The sequence below is a fragment of the Cololabis saira genome, chromosome 2, assembly GCF_033807715.1.
Source record: "Cololabis saira isolate AMF1-May2022 chromosome 2, fColSai1.1, whole genome shotgun sequence".
Lineage (NCBI taxonomy): Eukaryota > Metazoa > Chordata > Actinopteri > Beloniformes > Belonidae > Cololabis > Cololabis saira.
Genome location: NC_084588.1, coordinates 12286595 through 12304956, shown reverse-complemented (window position 1 = coordinate 12304956; position 18362 = coordinate 12286595). Strand labels below are relative to the sequence as shown.

Here is an 18362-nt window from a genome sequence, read left to right as displayed (position 1 = left end):
CATATTCTTAGAATTCCATTTAAACAGTAATAGTTAACATATACATATGTGCAAAAGTGATCTTATTAGTTTTACTATAGAAATCACATTACTTTACTGATCATATTAACTTGAAGAAAATTAATTTGTATCACACAGATCATCAAAATAATAATAAAGAAAGTAAATAAACTCTCACTTGATGCAAATTAGTCCTGAAAAATTCAATTTCTCTCTATTTCACAAAGAGCATAACAATAGTGTTCATGGGTATCAGAACTTGTTGTTGAATGTCCTCTTCAGATGTCCACAAGGACACAGCCCACGTCTGCATAGCAGCTACTTTCAGAGCTGGCTGTGAGGGCGCCGAACACAGCGAGGATGCTGGGAAATGTTTAGAGGTAATCATGTGACGCGACACTCTGAAGCTCCGACACCCACAACGCCGTCCCTCAGGAGTCTTCCGTGGCCACGTCCAGCTTTCTCTGAGGAATATAAACGTTTTTTGAGGCCGCGTGTCCACCGGCGGTTACCACGGACGCCAGCGGCGAGAGGGAGACGGGCGTGTGGAAGAAGCTGTGCTGGGGGAGTCCGTGCCCTTTGGGGGTGGCCACTAGAGGCTGCACAAGAGAAGACCACGGTCAATACTGTGAAAGTTGAATTTGGATATAAATACTGATCATTACTGTTGGTTATTAATAGGGGTGTAACGATACACTAATCTCACGATGCGGTACGATACACGATATTGAGGTCACGATAACGATACGATATTATAGCAGTATTTTTTTAACAACCTTGAATGAGGAACATATGACTGGAAAAAATTGTCTTTTATTTGAAAGACACAAAATACTAAACAATACTGTGCGTTTACCCTATTGTTATAGTTTGTAATGCTTTATAACTGTTTAAGTTTTAAAGAGAAAGCCAGGCCAACCATTTTCCACAAACTGAACTAAAAGTAAATGTCAGGTTTGCATTATGCATCTTCAGTTTCATACAAGTACAAATATTTTGCCACAAACTGAATAGTTTCTCTCATGTATGATTTTACTTTTTTCTTTTCCAGAAATTTAACAACTAAAAATAAATAAATAAATAAAAGTAAATAAATACAATTTTACATCATAAAAAAGATTGATTCATGTGCACCTTATAAGTGTAAGAGGAGATTTCTTTTTGTTAAGAAGGTTATTTCATTATTTTATAAATATATTCTTTATATTCTGATGTAAATCAGGGACTATAATTACACTAGTCAGTTTATCTGTAGTTGTTAATATGTTTTAGATTGGGCGGAGTGATACGCCACAGTACGGCACTAGGTGCTGTGTTGATGTTCTAAAATCCTACACTGTTGAGGGACATTAAAGTACACTGGAGCTCAGCAGAAGTTGTCCCGTGTTTATCCTACTCAGGACCAGAAAAAGGTTTAATTTAATAAGGTAAGGCTTAACTCTACACCAGACTTACATAAGTAAAGGTTCAGACCTCAAAACGGGACCGCCAAACGGGACTAGTTTCTTCTGAGCGTAGTAAGATTTTGGTCCGCGCCGTCGCGGCCGGATGCGCGTTACTAGTCAACACAATAGATTAATATCAATAACCCAATATCGCGATACACTTTGCCACCTGCACGACACGTTTCGTTACGTTTACGTTACGTGTATCGCAAAATTTCGTGGCACAATATATTGTTACACCCCTAGTTATTAATGCCTTATTATGACTCCTCTAATTTATACTTTTCAAAGTAAAGTAACAGAAGTGACTGAAAACGTTAACCTTTACCTGCTGAACGCTGATCAGCGTCAACGGCTGTGCGGACATGGCCGTCTGGAACGGCAGCGGGGACACGGGCTTGATGAAAACCATGCCCCTCTGCTGCAGACTCAGGGGGCTGGGCAGGCCGCCGGCGCCGTCTGGGGTCTGCGGCGTGGCGAAGGCGTTCCCGGGGCCGGAGCTGGAGATCAGGCCCAGGTTCTGCAGGGTGAAGTTCAGGATGGCCGGGCTGGGGCTGTGCAGGCGGTGGGAGTGCTGGACGGAGAGGGGCGAGGCCACCACGGCGGGTTTGTGGAACCGCAGGTTGGTGGGGGTCATCTCCTGCACCGGTATCGGCCTGGAGCCTGGGGACAGAGCAATGCTTTTATTCACACGTGCAGGACTTTCCTCTAATGTGCAGATTTAACAAGTCAGTCTCCATCTATTGTACGTTAGTGACCATACGATGCTTTCCCATGTTTACTGACTTATGCCATCTCAGACACGACTGGAAGCAAAATGCTTAGTTTTCTGAGAAAACTGGGATGCAGAATGATTCTCTGAGCCGGTAATGGGTCTTCTGTGGGGGAGAACACGTGATGCAGGACTGATTTATGCACAAGGCCCAGTCTGCTGCTAGAGCTGCAGGTCAGAGCTGATCCAGCGTTGTGCTGCTAACCAGCGTGTGTTTTAGTGATCAGTGTATCAGAATCTCTAAAGCCCCACATCTTTGTCTATTACAGTTGGTGTAAAAAGGGCGGGGGAGTAGATATATATATACTGCAAAAACTCAAAATCTTACCAGGAATATTTGTCTTATTTCTAGTTAAAATGTCTCATTTTTAGTCAAAAAATCTCATTACACTTAAAACAAGAGTCATTACCAGAAAAATAAATTGTTATTTGACAATTTTCACCTGTTTCAAGTAAATTTTCACTTGAAATAAGTAGAAAAATCTGCCAGTGGAACAAGATTTATCTTCTCATTACAAGCAAAAAAATCTTGTTCCACTGGCAAATTTTTCTACTTATTTTAAGTGAAAATCTACTTGAAACAGGTGAAAATTGTTGTTTTTCCAGTGATGGGTCTTGTTTCAAGTGTAATGAGATTTTTTTGACAAAAAATTAGACATTTTAACTAGAAATAAGACAAATATTCTTGTTAAGATTTTGAGTTTTTGCAGTGTATGTATAACACGTTGATGTACTGAAAACATGCATGTTTTAGTTAGACATTTACCTGCGGTTGGTGTTGTGTAGATGTACGTGGGCGTTGTGGCCTTGCTGCCCTCTAGACCTTGAACCTCCTTGTAGCTGATGAGGGACTGCTGGGAGATGGGGATCAAGTATCCAGCTGGTACTAAAGTCTGGACGGAAAACAGAAGTAGGACTCAACGTGCTGTTGAACAGAAGAGCACCAACGGCTCTGAATTTGTGCTCATTGAAGCCGGAGCTGTCGTTACCTCGGTGTGGAGCTGTCCCGGGGTGAGAGGTACGGCTCGGACCGGCGTGAGCCCCGCCTCGCCGTCGGAGGTGGGAGTCTTGTCTTCCCTGTCCAGGAGGTTCTCCAGGCTCTGCTCCAGGGTCTGAGTGGCCACGGCCCCCCCGGGGGTGTTCACAAACTCAGGGTCCAGGTGGAGGGCGCGGGGCGAGGGCCGACTGGTGAGCTGAGGGCCCCGACGGGCCTTCAGACGGGCCTGCAGGATCTCACACAGCTTCGGGGACGAGTCCTAGAGAGAGAGAGACGAGCTGCACCTCAGAAATTCATCTCTAAATGCAACAAAATCACAACTTAAATTAAAGCTGCAAGCAGCGATGAACGGGCCCTCGCACTCATCTAAACCAAATCCGATGACACCACCCACGACTCTTTATGTCAAACCATTCAAAGGTTATGGCAGAAAATAGGAACTATGAAATATGGACCAATCAGATGAAAGGGGGGCGCGCTTTTTGGCGTCTATCGTCGCCACGGTAACACTTTTGACTGAGAAAAGTAATGCGTGTCGTTGCAGGATCGAGATGCACATTTTGATGTATAACACACCTGGGTGCACATTACGGTTCGGGTGAAGAAGCGGCCGAAGAAATAGCATAAATTGCGCCAAAAATTACACGATTAATTCAAAATGGCCGACTTCCTGTTCGGTTTCGGCCATGGCGCCAAGAGACTTTTCTTTAAGTTGCGACATGATACAGGTGTGTAGCGATTTTCGTGCATGTACGTCAAACCGTATTGTGGGGCTTGAGGCACAAAGTTTTCTAGGGGGCGCTGTTGAGTCATTGGGCCACGCCCATTAATTTTGGGGCACGTTAAGGGGGTCAAAAAGGCCCTCACTTCGTCGGAAAAATAAAAATAAAAATGATACAATCCTACAGATACAATAGGGCCATAGCACTGTAAGTGCTCGGGCCCTAATTACCATCTCACTATTCTCTTACCTTAAAGTGGGGGTCGGACCTCTTGGCGTGGGAGGGGCTGCTCTCTGAAGCCGAGTCCAGATGCCGCCGCTTCAGCGCCAGAGGACTGACATCAGACGCCCTGGACACCAGCTGGCTCCTGGCCCCGGACGGGTCCGTGGGACTCTGGCCGTTCTGTTCCTCGAAGGTCATGGAGCGCACGGCCAGGCTGGTGGGCTGCGGCCGCAGGGAGGAGGGGTGCACGTAGATGGCATAGGGCCCGTTCCCGCGTTGCTGGGGCAACAAGACGGGGATGACGGATGGACACTGCGCAGGGATGTAGGTGACGGGGCCCGGGGGCTGCCCTGTCAGAGGGGTCTGGGGGGTGGAGGGCACCCCGGCGTTGGCTAGAGGCTCTGGTGTTAATAATGGTGCTTTCAATAACTCTGCGGGGGCAGAGGGGGGTAGCTGTAAACTCTCAGTGGCGGCGTCAGCTCCCACGGCAGCGGTACACTCTGGGTGTATCGTGGGTCTGGAACAGAAGAGATGCATACTCAACACTGAATTCTCCTACAACTTCATCATTATCCAGCCAAAAACCACTTAATTTATCACCCCTTGCAATTTATAGTATTTTTTTGTTTTTGTCTTTGCTTCTTGTCTAGATACCTGTTACTTGTCCAATATATCCATTCTTTTTCAATGTTTGAATCCAAATTATTAGTTTTGTTTTGTATGAAACCTCCTGAGCCGAGGTTCATAAAAAAGGTAGGCATAATAAGCCTTGGCTTCAGCCTATACCTTTTCGGTGCCATCTAAAATATTGGAGTATTTTTACGTTGTATTATGTTGTATCCAAATAGACCGAAATAAAAACTCAAAATCAAATTATTTGATTAACCTAAGATGACAAGTCAACAAGCGTTCAACCATAAAGCTAGATTTGTTTTTATGTCATATCAACTGGTCAGGAACATAACTAAACAAAAATGAGACCAAACTTACGCTGACTCCTGGTCAAGTTCAATTTTACAAATAGCAGCAAGTTGAGCCATCTTGTTTGGAAAGTCGGTGCTGGAAGAATCACCTGACGACAGAAGAAGAAGAGACTGTCAGGGTTCATACACATTTTAACCAACACATTTCCATGACTTTTCCATGACTTGGCAGCAAGTTTCCATGGCTATACATGACCTCTAAAACATCAATGTATGAATGAAATATAGGAATAAAACTATTTAAAAAGTCACTACAGTGGAGATCTAATGACAATAATGGTTTTATACAAAATAAACATTTGTTTAAACTAACACTGATATACCAGCACTATGTTGTAGTATATGTTGTATAGTAATCTAATATAACTGTAATAACTAATAATAACTGATCTGCATGATGCGCAAGATGCTAGGCACGTGAGACTTTTCTATACGGAATATTTAATGATCAATATTAAATCTACCTTTTAGGCTGTTATTACTAAATATTATCATTGAGTGAAAAAAATAAATTCCATGACTTTTCCAAAACTTTTGTGGTGAACTTATGTTTCCAAAACTTTTCCAGGACTTGAAAATGACATTTTCAAATTCCATGACTTTTCCAGGTTTTTTTCAAAACGTATGAACCCTGGACTGTTCCATCACAGCAGAACCAGAGAAACCACACTGAAAGGGGGGGGTGGGGGGTTGTTCGTATTTACCTGGGAAACACCTGACGGGGCTGCTGGGGGCAGAGTTGATCTTGCGCCGGTCGTCCTGAATGCTCTTGGCGAGCTTTATGAGGGAAGGGTGTCTGGTGAAGCCCCGTTTGGTCCCGGGGGAGGAAAAGAGGTTTTTGGCACAGTTTTCCAGAGAGGCACGAGACTCCAGCACACTCTTGTTCTTGGACAGGCGCTTGATAGTGGATTTTGGCAAATCTGGAACAAACAGTTTAATGTTCATGACAGAAGCACGACAGTAAGAACACAGTTCCTCCAAACTTTGAACCAAAACAATCAATAAGAGAACTACGCCGGTACCTTCAGCTTGGGAGAATCCTTCAGGGCCGACCCACTCAAAGGCTGGTTTCCTCCCCCGTTCCTCTGTGACGTGGACTTTCTCGATGAGCTTCAGGCTCCGCAGCACATTAGCGATATCGTACAACCGCCGCACCTTGGCTGCAAACACACACACACACACACACACGCGGGCAGCGTTATCATCTACAGCCACAGAGTAAATTACATCAGTCCAGACTAGGGATGTCCCGATCCGATCACGTTGTTCGAAACTTGATGGAGATCAGACGTTGCATCCCGATCAGGGGTCGGATATATATTTTATTCGTATTATTTTGACCAACGCATCAAACAAATGATGGAAAAAATGTTAAACAACCGGTGTACCAACAACCAACAGGCCCACGTAACAACGCTGCTAATATGAAGAAAGCTATGGGTGAAGTGGAGGTGCGGAGTGTGGGCTGTCACGTGAAGTGAGTTCAATAAAGTTTTCTGTTTGTGGTGATCTGCGCACAGCCGTGTTACAGCGGAGGTAATAAGTAAAAGTTAAGTTACAACGGTGATTGAAACCAGAACGAAGTGTCTGTGTCGTCTTCCTCAGCTGAACGGTCAGAAAAACGCCACAGGCTGCGTTGTGCATTCTAGCCGGCTTTGCGTGCACGAGGGCTTGTTTTCTCAACGCAGCGTGATGGACACGCTGGCTACTGTGAGGAAGATTTTAGGTCCTTCAAACACCAACATTTTATTCTTTAAGCCAGAAAAGGACAGTAAGAAGTAAGAGTCTGGTCTAAAAAGCACATTACTGGCCTTTATGACACTGTTGCACTTTTTTTTGCTTATTTGTTTAAATGCCTGCTAGGAATTTTAAGTTGAGCTGCTGTTTTTATTTTATTCAAATTTATGTTTAAATTTTGCACTATTTTTAGTAGTTAATAGTTGCACTATTACTAACTGATTGTTCAAGCATCTCGAAGAGAACAGCACTGTTTAAATGCTAAATGGTAAAATAAGTTGAATAAAATAAAAAAGGGGGACAACCTGGATCTGTTTATTTTGCATTCGTTCATTTTTTAACGTGTTACAAAAGTATCGGATCGGGACTCGGTATCGGCAGATCCTCAAAATCAAATGACTGGGAATCAGATCGTGGCCAAAAAAACCTGATCGGGACATCCCTAGTCCAGGCTTTTAAAAACTTAGACTAAATATGAAAGGCATGAGGTTTAGCGTTTATGTGATTGTGTTCTTACAAATAATGATTTTTTTTTAAAGCTTCATTTGACATAAATGCATTTTATATTCTTCTGCAGGCTCTGTACTACTCACTCTTGAACTTGTTCTTGTCTTGATCTGTAGCCTGGTCCTCTCCGATCAGGATCTTGGCGGCCACGTCCAGACTGACCACGCGTGGATTTGACACCAGGAACAGCATCACGAACTTCTGGCTCATGACGCGCAGAGATTTGTCTTTTCTGCTGTTTACAGATGCTGGAAAGACACAGGAAGAGTGAGAAATTAAAACTTTCTGGCGATGTAAATGTTTTTCTTTTACCCTAAATAATTTTTGTATGAATCAAAGTATCGATACAGACTTCAAGTTCTGTATAAATGTTATATAATATATATGTATATATGTATATATATATATTACATTATAATGAAATAATGATAAAGTAAATGTATTCAGTGAAGCTCGCTTCAGCGTCTCACCGGCTTTGAACTCGACTCCAGGCAGCTCCACAAAGAAGAGCTCTCTCTGTCCTTGCTCCCCGTTCTCCGCGTCGGCCGCCACCTCGTTCTCCTTCTCCTCACCGTCGAAGTCGAACTCCCGGTCCAGGATACGCTGGCGGATCTGCAGCATCTGCTGGCCGTACCTGTGCTCCTCGCCCACCTGCTTCAGGATGGCCAGCGTCTCGGCCAGCTTGGTCCGGCCGTGCCAGGCGTAGCGGTTCTTGGCCGAGCGGCTCACCATGTGAAGGCTCTCCAGCACGTTCATGATGTCGTAGATGCGCCGGCGCTCCACATCTGTGCAGTCACCAAGAAAGAGATGCAGAAAAGAAGAAAAATATAATCTTTGAAAATTGGATAAAATCATTTTTTGGTATAAAATACCCATCTTATGAGCATAAAAGCATGCCAGTTTCTTTTGTTTAAATAAAATGAAAGAATGTCACAACAAAGCATTGAAACAGAATACGTACTGAGCTCAGTGGCCACGTCATCCAGGCAGATGTCGCTGAGGGCTGCGTTGGGGTAATCCGGGTACCGGGCGAGGAACTTGTGACAGAGCAGCCCCAGGCTCTTGTCCTTTCTGCTGATCATTTTCTCAGACTCCTCTCCATTTTCAGAGTCCTTTGGGGAAACAACACAGAAATAAGACAAGGCCCTGACCGCCCCCGACTCATAATAACAACCTAACGCAGGAACTCGTACCTGTGTGGGCTCAAGACCGTCCCTGTCGTCACCGTCCATGCACAGCTCCTTTTCCCTGTTCCTGATTTCAGGACTAGCAGCATTGATCAGCATTTTGAGGTTAGATGTTGGAGTCCAGGGATCAACCACTTCCCCTCCCTTTTTAGGTGTAGTTAGCGGGCCCATTTTCGGTCCGCACGAGCCAGTTGATTTCTCCAGAGTACCGTATGTATTAAAACCTGAGACGCATCAAAATCATCATCCTGTCAAGAAAAGAAAGGAAAACACATGATGCTGGATTAAAATATGAACCCATGGACTGCCATTCACTCACCAGAGGAGAGTTATAACCCAGAGATATTTGATTAATATGTCACATATCTTTGAATGAAATGTGTAGGTCAGGTTTTGATAATAAAGCCACAGGTTTGACAATCTGACAGCAGTCAAAAGCTGGATGTTATATTAGACCATGTTTTCTTGCCATAAAGTGTATTTATAACGTAAAAAACATATAATAATCGTCAATGTTCATTCATTCAAAAAAAAAAACTACTTCCTGAATGATTTTGCTTTCAGCACTGATTCAAACCACATATTTCAGAAAACCACAGCCACTTATCTTTAGGCGTAAGAAATGTGTTACATACCAACGTTTTTAAGATGGATTCGCGGCCGCGCGTAAAGCAATATTCCAATGATTAATTCATACGAGTTTTATAACTTACACAGATATGAATATGAAGGGAATGTACCTTTAAAACCAATCACAATACTACACTGATATTGGCGGTAACTGACGTGCGCGCCGTCCAATCGCGGCGCCCAACGGACTGCGGTGGCCCCGCCCCCTCTGGCCAGCCAGCCAATAGCAGCGCGGCGGCCCCGCCCCCTCTGGCCAGCCAGCCAATAGCAGCGCGGCGGCCCCGCCCCCTCTGGCCAGCCAGCCAATAGCAGCGCGGCGCGGGGCCGCGCGGAGGAAGTGCCGAGTCCCGCGCAGGTAGACTGTTTTTGAAATCGTTGGCGCCGAACAAACGTACCGCAACTTTTCCCTAAACACTCACTTATTCCCGGGTAAAAGTGCCCCACTAACGCGTTTACAGGGAGGGAGCGGGGTATCTGAAGCCTCCCCCGGGGTAAAAGGCGGAAAGAAGCGCGTTAGTACTCGTTGTCACGTAAAAAGCACCACCGTCCCTCAGACCGAAAACTATAAAAACCTGAACAGCCCGGTCCAGTGACACTCATGAGTTTCCTCGATGAAACGACAGTTATGTTGAATTAATCAGCGATCAAACACATGTCCTCTGTATTTACATCTGCTCCCGGGTTTTTAAAGGTTTCCAGATGTGGATATAAGCCCCAACACTTACCAGGTCTGATAAATGTAGTATCAGAGTATCCTAGAGTCTCAGAGCAGAGTTTCCATGTCGCTGGTTACGTCGGTTCTTCAGGTCGTTTCCTCCAGACCAGCTCTAACTAACGGAAACACGGTTTCCCGGGTGAAAACAGCGGTAAATGAAGCAGCTCTCGGCTTTACTACACACTAGCAGCCTCCCGATCAAAGTTTACTACGGTCGGGACAAAGTTTGCCCGGTTTGGCGGATGTCCAGGAGCGTTTGACCCGCCCAGTCCGAGCATGCGCGCTCCCGCCGCTCCGTGGAGGCGGGACCTGGACCTGAGGCTCCAGGGGGCCACTGGGGCCCTGGCCACGTCCTCTCTGACCCTTTACTACAGCATTAACACCAATTACACACTTTCATCTAATAGAATACTGATTTATATTATAATTCTGTAAATATCCGTCTGTTATTTTTTTAAACTTATCTAAACTCCTGTTATTTTTTATATATCAGTATTTCTTATTATTTATTTTTCTTATTATTATAATTATTGTATATACCAGTTTACTGTTTATTGTGTGTCATACTCTGATATTATTACTGTGTTATTACTATTTCTATTGATGCCTCTTGTTTTTGCACTATCCCCTTTGTTGCTGTAAACTGCAAATTTCCCCTCTGTGAGACTATTAAAGGATTATCTAATTCATCAATAATATGATATTACTAACTTATTACAAAAAGGTTTGGGCTCTTTATATTTGAAGAACTGGACAAACCTACTGTGAAGTTGCATATGATATGTGTAACTTTACTTACTTACTTGCGATATGTAACATGTTGTAAGTAAGTAAGTCAAGTTTATTTATATAGCGCTTTTCACAGACATTTGTCACAAAGTGCTTTACAGAATAAAAACAGTTTAGAGCAATAAAATACATAGAATACATGATAGAAAAGAAAAAACATAAACAAACTTAAAACAATGCAGTTTACATAAAAGCCTGTTTAAAAAGGTAGGATTTTAGTTTTTTTTTAATTTGTTTAGTTTTTTTGTTTAGTTTTTTTTATTTTGGATCCCCATTAGCGGACACAAAACGCCAGCTAGTCTTCCTGGGGTCCATGAAGATTAAAAGTACATTCATATAAAAGTACATTTACATATATACGTCGTATAATACTTAATAACATAATACTTAAATATATGAATACATAAATAAATACATAAGTAAATACAATTACAATTAGTTGCCTTTTAAAAGAGCTCAGGCATTTGCAGGCAGAGCATTCCAAAATGTAGCGGCCATGATGTTGAAAGCTCGGTCACCACGAGTCTTAAGGCGGGTGGGAGTGATAGCCAGTAAGTTCTGCATATTTGATATCAGCGGGCTATATATCATATAGGCTAGGTTTACTTAACAATGCTTTGAATTGTTCTTTATTTTTTCTTCTACTGTGTACATTTAGCCATTATAAAGTTTTTCCTGTGTAGAAAAACCCTACAAGGCCGCCTCGACGAAATTTCATAACGCTTTAGCCATCTGAGGCCAAAACATCCTTTTTTATTTTTCATGCACATAAAAAAGTACTTCCAAACAAGTATGAGCTTGCTGTATTTGATGTTTGAAACTCCAAATGTGCATCTCCACCACTGCAACGTTGTGGCAGTATACCATATTCCGTAAAATAAAGAAGACTACAAAGGCTAAGGCTCACTATATAAATATACCTGATGGATGTACAGTATCTGATGGCTCCTGACATTGAGACACCTTTAAAAAAAGATAAATGTGCCTTATTCAATTTAAAAACACACACATACGTCGTCTCTATGTCCCCCTGAATTAAGCTTACATCCCATAAGTGTCTGTTTTTCTTTGTCCTACAGACATGTCTAAAATGACACACTTTTAAAAACTGATTTTAGTAGCTGGAGAATTGTAACGACAGGTGAAATGGTGCAGAGCAGGGACCTAAGATATATTATTAAGAGTGATAACTGTTAGCCATTGGTTGCACCAGCCTAACTGCATATCAAAAGTCCACGCTCCTAATTGTTGCTTATTTATATATAATTTAACCAGATATGATTTAGAGCCAGCCCCCTAGTGGTCAGTCAATAAACTGCAATCTTTCCTACTGGATAGACTCAACTCTCGACGTGTTCAGGAAGTTTATCCCAAACCTATGAAATCTGTATGGATAACAGTTATATAATGACTACAAACTAATGAAAGATTATCAAAGTTAAACAACAACAACAAAAACAACAAGAAATTGACAAAGAGGACAAATATATGATGGGATATTCAAAGTATCCACGAAGAGATGCAAAATGAGACATGAAATGTGCTATATAACTACCCAGGCATGATTTTCATCTTTATTGAATTAAAAAAAGCAAAAAAGCAAAGAGAAACCAAGTTTCCCCCCAAAAAGAAACATAGTGTCGAATGGATCCAGAAGAGAATTGCAGTGATCATGAGGAAATGGAAATACTGAAGATGAGAAAGTAGCTAAACAACGTTTAAACAGTCAGAAAAAGTTGCTACATAAAGAACACAGATGGACAAAATTCAAACATACCTCAGAAAAGGCACAAATCAAATCTCCATGGTTCATGTTCTGCTTTTTTCTGTCCCAGTTGCTGGTACAGTGAGCTGCTTTCTACACATCTTTGCCCAGAGGGCTGTTGTTTGGTGACCCATGCACGAGTGCATGCGCGTGGCCCAACTCGCCTCTTAGATGGACCTGCTGCACAAACTGTTGGGTCTGCAGAGACTCATCTGACTGCTTGCTATTGTTAAGGTTATATGACTTACAGTGGGAGTGCAAGATTCCTCCCTATTTAAGGTTATGTGCTTAAAGTCACGGAAGAAGAATTCAACTTAGTTAAAAAAAAGAAAGGGACGACAGCGGAGGACATTCAGCACATCTCTCTTGTTCCTGGCTGGAAAAAGCTGGGCTGTGTCTTTAGAAAAGACTTCACAAGGGTTTATCTTAACTTCATCTCTATTCCATACGGATCAGCTGACGGTGTTTAGCCTGACTCTAAATGTAATGAACCTCTAGTTTTAATAACCCAGCAGAAGGGTGCCACCAACCAGTAAAGTGTGGGGTTTTTATTTTGGGACTTTTGATGACAAATGATTGCATATTACATTCTACAGAGCTGTGTTTTATTCTTGGTGGAAACAGGCCGTAAACTTCTGCGTATAAAGGTGGTCAAAGCTCCCATCACTGAGGATATTGTTTAGATGCTCTGCAGCTGTATTTGTCACTTACATCCCCGGTTTATCTCCATAAAATAACTATTACTAAACAAATTAAGAGTCTTTTTGTGCAGAAACTTTAAACATCTGTTTTCTACTAATCAAGGTTTCGCAAAGCATCACTGCTTCTTGGTGTTTGGTTGTCAGTTCATACACTAACTTGCTCACAATTTTAGAGAGCACAATTCACCTATCAAGAAAAACAACTCAAATTTTCTCGGTATTTGAAGGTAATTAGATTCAGAACTGCACTGTTTTGATAACAACGTGGTAACAAAGGTGTAAACACTAGATTTATGACACAAGAACCCTTACTGGCGATAAGATACCACACCTCATTAAAGAGCCATAAATCACATGACCCATGTACATGTTTGCTTCGTTTTTACACCATGCTAATTCATTTACGCATTTATTATGCTGCAAGGCAGGTCTGCTACATGTCTTCAATAATTACCGGTACAGATATGATGGATTTGTTTGAGCTCAAGCATCTCCGGCAGTAACCCGGGATGGAATGCTTCTCATCATTTAATTTCCAGAGAAGCGGGAAATTGGTGTTTTGCCCTTCAATCAAGAAAAGCACTAAGTTGTTCCATGCATGGATGCAAAAATTAAGGAGATTACACATTAGATAACTGAATTAATGTAACACTTTGATTAAAACCTTTGCACGGTTAGTGTCAACATGGATATACATGATTCAATTACTGTCCAGTTTCTCCAGTGATGTTTACAGCATCTGCGTGCTGGAAACCTTTACAAACTCCAGATTATCTTTGGATGAACGTCTGATCGACTAATTCCAAACCTGAGATTCATTCATGTCCTTAGTTTAGGGATCCCAGTGGGACGTAGTGATTTGATTTAGATTCACACCACTGACAGCTGTCAGCTCCTCTATTATCAGCTCACTTTGTGACTCCGTTTTGTGGGTGTTGCTCCAGCGAAAAGACAGTTATTCCAGCCGATGAGGGTTGTCGTAAAGTTTCTTTGTATTAACGCGCCCCACCCTACCCCACCCACTGCATCTTCTACACAGACAAAAGGCTGCTTTCCTTCAGCTCAAGTCAGCCATAGATGAGGATAAAGGACCTCACATCTGGTCTGACACGATACCAACATGACACAACCAATTTAGCCTTTACAATTATTCCCACAGCAACATTTTACAGCTGATTAACTTAATTTGCATCCTGTCATTTCACAACTGGGTTTTAAAAAGAGCAGAAACCTTAGAAGTAAAGATGTGCAGAGGTCATAGAGCTGGTTGGTATGATGAAAAGCGGCACGCTGGTGTGGTGTTCCTGATTCAAAATCCCGGCAGGAGCGTTTCTGTGTGGAATTTGAACACTTGTCTCCTTGTGAATGTGTGGGTTTTGTCTGGTTACTCCAGCTTTCTCCCACAGTCCCAAAACAGGTCAGACAGGTTAACTGCTGATTGCACGCGCATTGATGGATGGATGGATAGATGCATGATAGATAGAGTGCTGGATTAAGTTTGTTGGCTCAAACGTTTTAGTTATTGTTCCTCTATGAGTGAGTTTTTCACCTGAAAGGCTTGACATGTTATTGTTTACTGATTGTTTGAAAACCTCCTCAACAGGATCTCCAGGTAATACCTTATGATGACACAGCGGTAAGTATTGCCCTGTCCAAGTTTTTTAGCTGTTTTGTTGCTATCTCATTAAAAATGACCTAATCCTTTTCCCTTAAGATACCACATGTCATCAGTTTAAATGTCCTATATAGTTTCTATATTGATTTGTGAATAAAATGTGGGTTTATAAGATTTGAATATTGTTCATTTCTGTATATAACTACATTTTATACAGGTCCTGAACTTTTGTGGAAGTGGAGATGCAATTTTAATCTTGTGGATTTCCAGTCATCGATCAAAGTCTGGATTATTTTAAGATACACATAAATAGAAAGATAGATATACTTTATTTATCCCAATCTGGGAAATTGTAGTGTAGCAGCAGCATTACACACAGTGACGGTGGACAACATATAGGATAAGGATAAGTAACTATAAGAACAGACTGTACAAAATGTACAAAATAAAATGTAAAGATATAATAAAATTAAAAAATGTAGCAAGCAGTAAAATAAAATAAAGTAGCAAGCGGTAATAACAAAGTGTATCACGACATACTATGAGTGCTTGACTGAATTTTCCAACCTAAGCACCTACTCTCATATGGAGCTGAATCCCAAATATGTTTCGTGCCTTTTGACTGTCGTGTCTCTGTTTCACCACTAGATGGCAGGAGAAGACCCCTTTACCTGGAGTCACCATAGAAACCGGCAGGCGCCTTCAAGGATGTTGAGAGAAAACAGCGAGCTGAAGCATCCCGTGACGTCATGGTACGGCTGTAGAGAGAGCAAGCGGGACCCTTGTGAGACCTTCACGAGCCCTCGTAAATTAGAAAACATAACCAGACTAATTTACAGGGTTTTGATTTACAAATAAACATGTATACATTTGCCTGGTACATTCAGTGAACAATGCTATAATAAAAAACAACAACAACCTTTAAGCGGACTCAAAAAAAGAGCAACATAAGAAAAATAAATCTAATAAAGAAACAACAACAAGAAATAGAAAACGCGCGAATGTGAAGAGGGTGATGTTTCAGCTTCAACAACTTCAACATCTCCAGCCCTTCAACATCCAATATTCCCGGCAGCGTGTGAACGCAGCATCGCTGCTCCGCTCGCAGCCGGAGGAGCGGACAGCAGCGGAGAGACCGTCTCCTCTGGGCGGGCAGGACCCGGAGCAGCGCAGGGTGAGCATCTTTCCCGGCCACAGAAACACTTCTGAAGTGTTGAATACGTCCCTGTTTTTAATTGTTGGGATTTGGACGAGTTTGCAGAGAGCTGGCAGCAGCAGCAGCAGGTATCTCGGTCTCAGATTCTCCTGCAGGGATGCTGCAGCAGCTCAAACCTTCAGCATTTGTTCCAGACTGGATCTCCTGAGTTCATGGTTGTCCCCTGACAAGTCCAGACGGAGTAGTCACCGATATTTCAACGTATCGAGACGCGTTTTTTGAGAGTTGCTGGTTGTTCAACTGTTAAAAAGTTGCTTAATTTCCTAGTGGCGCAGACGGTTAAAAACAGAGAGGGAAAAGTCCGCACCTGCAGCAATCAGTGCGCGGTGTGTTTGTGGCGCAGCTATTAGACCAAATATATACTTTCTGCAGCAAATTTCATTAATGCTTTGCAGGAAAATTGCAACTTTACATATACAGTTTAATCAGATGTCATTTAAGAGATGTATTTTGCTCCTGGTCTCTTCCTGTCATAGTTTGTCTGAATTAATAGTGTATTTGTGTCACATTTTGCCACAGCCTTTTTATATGTGTTTTTTATAACTCCTTTTCTTTTTTGTAAACCATCTCAGCAAACGTTGCATTTGACTGTCGGGCTGTGAAAGGTTGCTTTCATTTGAATTCACTGGCTGGGTTTGGTTTTTCTTTATTGTGGTTATTTGACGTCAATTACAATCCCTGATTCTCACCCAAAGAGGGCCTGGAGGGGCTCCAGCAGACCCCTGTGGCCCTGGGTAGGAAGAAGCAGGTATAGATCAGGGCTGGATGGATGGATGGATGATCCCCATTGGAATAACACTCCCTACATTTGTTTTACAGCAGCAGGCAGATTGAATCTCCAGCAGGAGGGAGACTCAAGATGACCCCGGTGTCTTCTCAGATCAAATGTCCACAGCAGCTGTGATGTTTTTGGGAGAGAGTGCCATCCTTAGCATCTCTGATTCCCACCCCCTGCCCTGATGCTGACTTCAGGCCAGCCCCTCGGGACCAGGAACCACCAACAGACACCGTTAGGAGACACTATGACTGAGGCGGAGCGTGTGGCTGAGGTCGGATCCCTCCAAAGACTGAGTGTCATGCCGTATGTGAAGCAGAGTTGATGGACAAGCTTTTCCAGCTTTTGGATATACATTCATGTGCCACAACTGGGGATTAAGCGGGAAGGGGACTGAAATACTGTGAGCAGGTATTTCCCTTCATTCCCTGCACGGCCTGTTGCGAAGGCTGGATAATTTAGCCCTGGGAGAGCCTTGCTTATGGGAAGATGGAGGCGGGAGCCGAGGCTAGTCCACACCAGCACCAGAGGAGGAAGGCTGTCCTGCACGGATTGGAGGACCAGAAAAGGGTGAGTGAAGGGCTGATCCCCTGGTTTGCTCTCTGTTGAGAGCTAATGGATACCCATGTGGCTCGTGCATGCTCTGAACACTCTCTTAATGAAGCCAGTTGAGCCTTGGTTGACTGATGCGTGGACGATCTACAAGGAAAGGAAACAGGTTTGGTTGTGAGTGAAGTAATTTTTTCATTTAAGATCACCCCTAAGTGTCTTTGATTTGAGAACATTACCAAAGAAGGCGTGGATGGAGTTTATGAATCCTTATTTGAATCTTTGGTGGTTGTGTAAAATACCATAAACAGTCTGCAGTGAGACTGATGGAATACTTGATCCTGTGACTCACTCGCCCTGGTTTGGCCTCGCTCTGCGTTTCCCACGTGAGGTGGTGCTCTTCGTATATGCAAACCTCGCTGCCCTTTTTTCCTCGTTCTCCGTGTTTTTAAATTCAGCACACATTGCAGTTGTCCTTGCAGATTGTGCGCTGTTGCATGCAGTATCCAGCACTGCTGGAATACCGCTGCTTCAGAGCCTCTTTTCCATATATTTCAGTTTGCTGTGGGATATTTAAAAGTAAAAGTATGAGATTCAGACCTCTGATTATTCATGCTCAAAGTGGTTCAAGCATTTATTTATTTGTTTCCGATGGCGTGTATAGGGCTTGTCTTTGCTTCCCAGAGGACTGTGATTCAGAAAGGCTGAAGAGACGCTGAAAACGTGACATAACTTGCATTCCTGTCATAGTTCATATATTGTGCATACTAGGACGAAAGAATGTGAATTTGAACGTCGCTTACACAATAGTAATTTTTCTGACTTCATTTGAAGGATAACATCATCCTCTGTTGGCCTGCAATCGTGCACTCATGCAACTGCTGCAGAAACGTTCAGAAATGCGGCTGCTTCTCCCTGCAGATCAAGATGAGCTGATGTATATGTTCTCTTCTGTGAAAAAGTGCTTTTTATGATGTAACCATGAATCAAAACAAGCTCGGATGGTATGGAAAAGGAACATCTCCATCTATTTCT

The 18362-nt window shown here is 42.7% G+C and overlaps 2 protein-coding genes and 1 long non-coding RNA gene across 4 annotated transcripts in view; 2 read left to right on the top strand and 1 right to left on the bottom strand.

The window, feature by feature from the left end:
• e2f8 (E2F transcription factor 8) lies at positions 1–10169 on the bottom strand. Of its 2 annotated transcripts, none has more exons than XM_061737854.1 (13): positions 9208–9229; positions 8579–8820; positions 8347–8497; positions 7856–8170; positions 7472–7633; positions 6164–6301; positions 5846–6061; positions 5149–5230; positions 4186–4675; positions 3207–3473; positions 2984–3110; positions 1774–2108; positions 1–599 (listed from the first exon to the last, which is right to left on the bottom strand). In XM_061737854.1, exons 2-13 carry the CDS (start codon positions 8741–8743, stop codon positions 432–434), a joined length of 2616 nt encoding a protein of 871 aa, XP_061593838.1. In that variant the 5' UTR covers positions 8744–8820; positions 9208–9229; the 3' UTR covers positions 1–431. The 2 variants fall into 2 exon arrangements, with proteins under 2 accessions (XP_061593838.1, XP_061593829.1); XM_061737845.1 differs by lacking the exon at positions 9208–9229 and adding an exon at positions 9928–10169 and having other exon boundaries at positions 2–599.
• Positions 422–8326, top strand: LOC133458206 (uncharacterized). The gene is made up of 3 exons (XR_009783928.1): positions 422–619; positions 7502–7678; positions 7877–8326. It is a non-coding gene; the product is annotated as an uncharacterized LOC133458206 (long non-coding RNA).
• Positions 10170–17252: 7083 nt separating the features above from the next.
• Positions 17253–18362, top strand: part of nav2a (neuron navigator 2a) — a 249424-nt gene continuing 248314 nt past the window's right edge. The window contains exon 1 of the mRNA XM_061737815.1: positions 17253–17348. Coding sequence (XP_061593799.1) covers positions 17268–17348 — 81 coding nt within the window. The 5' untranslated portion in view covers positions 17253–17267. The remainder of the gene's footprint in view (positions 17349–18362) is intronic.

What these genes read in the sequence shown, in the direction of transcription:
- e2f8 (XM_061737845.1), bottom strand. Translation starts at nt 8,743, where the DNA reads ATGGGCCCGCTAACTACACCTAAAAAGGGAGGGGAAGTGGTTGATCCC. An exon ending in TGACGTGGCCACTGAGCTCA is followed by an intron (nt 8,171 to 8,346) that starts GTACGTATTCTG and finishes GTGACTGCACAG; the next exon opens with ATGTGGAGCGCCGGCGCATC. An exon ending in CTACACAACACCAACCGCAG is followed by an intron (nt 2,109 to 2,983) that starts GTAAATGTCTAA and finishes CTCTGTCCCCAG; the next exon opens with GCTCCAGGCCGATACCGGTG.